The following is a 5,162-nucleotide window of genomic DNA, read 5'->3' on the forward strand; positions in this document are numbered from 1 at the left end:
TCCTTCTTTAAAATAACACACTTTTTTTTATCCCAAAAAGTCTGAAAGGTGAACACTTATGTTGCGATGTCAATAAAGTAATGAATCAGGATTTTGGCTACCACTCGCTTAGAGGACTGACGCTATAGGGTGCATAACTGCCCAACAAAAGAAGGCAAATGCAGAGGTGGGGCGGCGAAGCGTAGCGGAGATATCACTAACCGCGTACAATGGCGAAAGACAAAAAATTCAATTTACACCCACGGACTATACAAAAATTCAATTTTCAACCATTAACTACAATACCTGATACAAAGACTATCAAACTATTAAAACCGGACAAATTTAACCCTTTGAACGGTTTTAAATGGACGGTTTTAAAGATGGTTTTTTAAAAAATAAAAAATTAGAGTTAGATCTTAAAAATCAAAGTTGATTCATTTTAAATCAGAAAAATATAAAACTAGTACCAAAATTTTTTTGAAAATATAACCTATCTGTTGTTACTCTACTTGAATCTTATATATTAAAAAATAATAGACATAACTAGAAACAAAAAAATATTACATATATGAAAAAGTTGGATCCAAATAACTGACAAGTTGAGTACCAATAGATAGGTTACATCTTTAAAAAAAGTGCTGGCACCTGTTTCATATTATTTAAATTTAAAATAAATTATTTATATATTTTTTAATTTAAAATTAAATATTTTAAATTTTCACAAAATGAAAAACCTCCTTTGAACCTATCAAAGGATCAAATTTTTCTGGTTTCAACAGTTGGACTGATTTTTTTATAGTTGAAGATTAAAAGATAATTTATTTATTTTTAGTTTCAAGGATGTAAACTGAATTTAAGTCGCCACTCGATGCTGGGATAGGACGAAAGGTTCGCACCAAGAAGTTAAGTCGCCACTCGATCGATCGATTGTAAGATGCTTGAATATCTCTCGGCTGATAGTTAGCATCCCCTAAAGACAATTATGCGAGGGTGAGTGTACATAGTAGTTCCTAGAAATTTGTTCTTGATGTAACGTCTAGACTTCACCTTCTCTTGCCCTTGTCAGCAACTAAAGTCGGGGAAGCAGTAGATAGTAGACTTGGCTATTGACCCGTTTGAGGGGTGGCCGCCTCATTTTTCTAGCCGGAGGTAACACGGTAAAACCAGATAGCTACCACCCAAACAAAGTCTACTGTACATCACGTTCGTCTATGAGCATCGAAGTACTATCAAGAGTCCAAACCAACACTGCTGCAAGCCTCTCCCGTTCACAATGGCCGAGCCCACCTTTCTCGCGCTGCTCCTCATCACCCTGTTCCTCACTTCCGATTCTGATGCAGCGCAGCCCAACGACGCCGAGCTCCTAACTCTCTTGACCATCGAGAGAGATTGGGGCAACCCTACTGCACTCAGCGGATGGAACAACAACCGTAGCAACACCACCGCCTCTGCTTCTTTCACTCACTGTGAATGGGCTGGGGTTACCTGCAACGACAACGGCCAAGTGATCGCCCTGGCCTTCCAAAATTTCAACCTATCCCATCCGATCCCTGCCTCCATCTGCAGCCTCAAGAACCTGGCGTATCTAGACCTCTCCTACAACAACCTCACCGGCGATTTCCCGGCGGCAGCACTCCATGGCTGCTCGTCACTTCAGTACCTCGACCTGTCGAACAATTTCTTCTCCGGCGTCCTCCCGACTGACATCAACAAGCTGTCGCTGAGCATGGAGCACCTCAACCTGTCAAGCAATGGTTTCAGCGGCAGTGTGCCGCTGGCAATTGCCCAGTTCCCCAAGCTCAAGTCGCTGGTTCTTGACACAAACAGCTTCAACGGCAGCTACCGGGGCTCGGCCATCGGCAACCTCACCAAGCTCGAGACGCTAACTCTGGCAACCAACCCGTTTTCACCGGGGCCTATCCCTGTTGAATTCGGCAAGTTGAAGAATCTGAAGATATTGTGGCTGTCAGATATGAACCTGACTGGCGGCATCCCCGACAGACTCTCCTCGCTCACTGAGCTGACCACGTTGGCTTTGTACGACAATAAGCTCGGCGGCGAAATTCCGGCCTGGGTTTGGAAGCTTCAGAAGCTGGAGTTCCTGTACCTTTATGACAACAGCTTCACCGGTGGGATTGGGCCCGGGGTCACCGCCGTCAGCATGCGCCAGCTTGACCTGTCGGCGAACTGGCTCACCGGAACAATACCAAATGCCATCGGCAAGATGAAGAACTTGACACTCCTCTACTTATACTACAACAAATTCACCGGGGTGATTCCGTCGAGCATCGGGCTGCTCCCAAACCTCGTGGACATCCGGCTATTCAACAACAGGCTATCAGGCCCCCTCCCGCCAGAGCTCGGGAAGCACTCGCCACTCGGCAACCTAGAGGTGAGCAACAACTTCCTCACCGGCGAGGTCCCGGGCACCCTCTGCTCCAACAAGAAGCTCTACGACATCGTGCTGTTCAACAACAATTTCTCCGGCGTGTTCCCGCCGTTCCTGGAGGCGTGCGACACGCTGGACAACATCATGCTGCAGGACAACCACTTCACCGGCGAGTTCCCGGAGAAGGTATGGTCGGCGTTCCCCAAGCTGACCACCGTTGAGATACAGAACAACAACTTCACCGGTTTTCTACCTAGCACTCTGTCCTCTAACCTCACACGGATTGAGATTGGGAACAACAGATTCTCTGGCGCGATACCGGAATCAGCAACCGGCCTGCGTTGGTTCGATGCAGAGAGCAATTGGTTCTCCCATGTACCTGCGAACATGACAAAGCTTGCAAACCTCATTGATCTCAACCTTGCCGGGAACCAGATTAGTGGATCCATACCAACGTCCATGGGAGCCCTTGAGAGGCTCAATTACCTCAATCTCAGCAGCAACCAGATAACAGGAGCGATCCCGGCAGAGATCGGATTGCTCCCGATGCTCATCGTGCTCGATCTCTCCAAGAACCAGCTCACCGGTGGCATCCCAGAGGACTTCACCAACAATAACCATATCTCCTTCCTGAATCTCTCGTATAATCAGCTCACCGGAGAGGTACCAGCCTCACTGCAGATCCCGGCGTACTACGACAGCTTCCTTGACAACCCTGACCTGTGCGTCGAATCAAGCTCCGCCCTACCCCTACAGACGTGCTCCGGAGGCGGCGGCCGTAACTCTAGGAGAAAGATCATTCTCTCAGTTAAAATATCAAGCTTTGCTCTCTTTGGCTTCGTCGCAGCTGGTGTTGGGTGCATCATGCACTGGCGCAAGAAAGGCCGGCAGGATGTCACATCGTGGAAGATGACGCCATTCAGAGCTCTGGATTTTACCGAGCACGACGTACTCAGCAACATCCGGGAAGAGAATTTGATCGGGAGAGGTGGGTCAGGGAAGGTCTACCGCATCCATCTGGGCAGCCAGAAATCAGCAGCGAAAGACGGCGGCGACGAGGCTGGTGGCCACCCGACGGTGGCCGTGAAGAAGATCGGGAACGCCGGGAAGGCGGACGCCAACCTCGACAAGGAGTTCGAGGCGGAGGTGGCGTCGCTGGGCGGCCTCCGACACGGCAACATCGTCGACCTGCTTTGCTGCATCTCCGGCGGCGACGACACGAAGCTGCTCGTCTACGAGTACATGGAGAACGGCAGCCTGGACCGGTGGCTGCACCGGCGCCGCAAGCGCGGGCCGCCGCTGGGCTGGCCCACCAGGCTGAGCATCGCCGTCGACGTGGCCAGGGGCCTCAGCTACATGCACCACGGCTTCACGAGGCCGGTCATCCACCGCGACGTCAAGTGCAGCAACATCTTGCTCGACCGCGGGTTCGGAGCCAAGATCGCCGACTTCGGGCTCGCCCGGATCCTCGCCAGGGCCGGCGAATCCGAGCCGACATCGGGCATCTGCGGGACATTCGGATACATTGCTCCAGGTATGTAGTAGCTTCTTGCCGGCCGTCAAGCCGACGTTGACGAAAAGTTTTCCATGTGTGAACCGTGAGTTTCTGACGACTCTCGCCTGACTTGAGCCGTTCGTGTTCGATCTTATGTTTGGCTCGATCGCAGAGTACGTGAGCAGGGCCAAGGTGAGCGAGAAGGTGGACGTGTACAGCTTCGGCGTCGTGCTGCTGGAGCTCGCCACCGGGCGGGGTCCGGAGGACGGCGGCACGGAGTCCGGCAGCTGCCTGGTGAAGTGGGCGTCCAAGCGGTACGAGAGCAGCGAGCCGTGCGCGGACCAGCTGGTCGACGGTGAGATCCTGGACCCGGCGTACCTGGACGACATGGTGGCCGTGTTGGAGCTCGGGGTGGCCTGCACCGGCGAGGACCCGTCGTCGAGGCCGCCGATGAGCGAGGTCCTCCGCCGGCTCCTCCAGTGTGGCCGGAGTCAGATGGCCGTTGACGACGACGACGACGACCACTCTGCCAAAGACGTGTGCGGCGTTGATTCTTTCGAGTGTATGGTATGACGTGTGGCCAGGTACAGCAGCACTCAGGCAGTGAGGCCTCCTCCAACGGCTTTGGCAAAATCGCAAGCTGAGGTGATCACACATCACAGTCTCCATGCCTCATCTCTCATTGCTTCGGCAAACGAGGCATACGCTTCCATGGGTTCAGTTACTTTCGACTGTGTGTCTGTGTCTATGATATCCATTGAGAAAAGGGAGTTCAAACCACGGGTCCGTAAAACGGGCTGGGCCGGATAGAATGTTTGCCTGGTTACACTGGTTTTCGCATTTGGGCCAACCTCCCCACAAGTGGATCGTGAGAACACGGGCCATAGTGTTGTTTTCAGTATTTCATTATTGAGTTTTCAGTTTCCTTTTCTTGATCGCTCGATAAATCCAGTCACTATTTCAAAAAAAAATGTACATTAGTTACTCAGTGATTTGCTTCGTTCTTTTTTTAGTCTCTCCGTTTTTTATTGGTTTCGTTACTTGTTTTCAGTTTTCTTTCAATGTGTCACTGCTGCACCTGCACATTTGGTTGCAAATATGGGCTGTATGATTCAAATTTTCGTTTCTCTTAAATACAACACACATCAGTACATCGTTGATCCGGAAAGTGAGCCAAAACTTGAAATAAAATCATCCGACTGACAATCCAAGATAAGACCACTGTATGCGTCCTTGTTTCTTTTCTGTTTTGCCTTTAGGATTGATACAGGATAAGAGGAGGCAAACAAGGTTGAG

General features: G+C 50.4%; 1 protein-coding gene across 1 annotated transcript; it reads left to right on the forward strand.

Moving 5' to 3' along the window:
• Positions 1 to 1,255: 1,255 nt before the first annotated feature.
• On the forward strand, positions 1,256 to 4,954 carry LOC112895722 (receptor-like protein kinase 5). Its single transcript, XM_025963722.1, has 2 exons — positions 1,256 to 3,905; positions 4,039 to 4,954. Exons 1-2 carry the CDS (start codon positions 1,256 to 1,258, stop codon positions 4,437 to 4,439), a joined length of 3,051 nt encoding a protein of 1,016 aa, XP_025819507.1. The 3' UTR covers positions 4,440 to 4,954.
• Positions 4,955 to 5,162: the final 208 nt, after the last annotated feature.

This window comes from Panicum hallii, chromosome 1 (assembly GCF_002211085.1).
Source record: "Panicum hallii strain FIL2 chromosome 1, PHallii_v3.1, whole genome shotgun sequence".
NCBI lineage: Eukaryota > Viridiplantae > Streptophyta > Magnoliopsida > Poales > Poaceae > Panicum > Panicum hallii.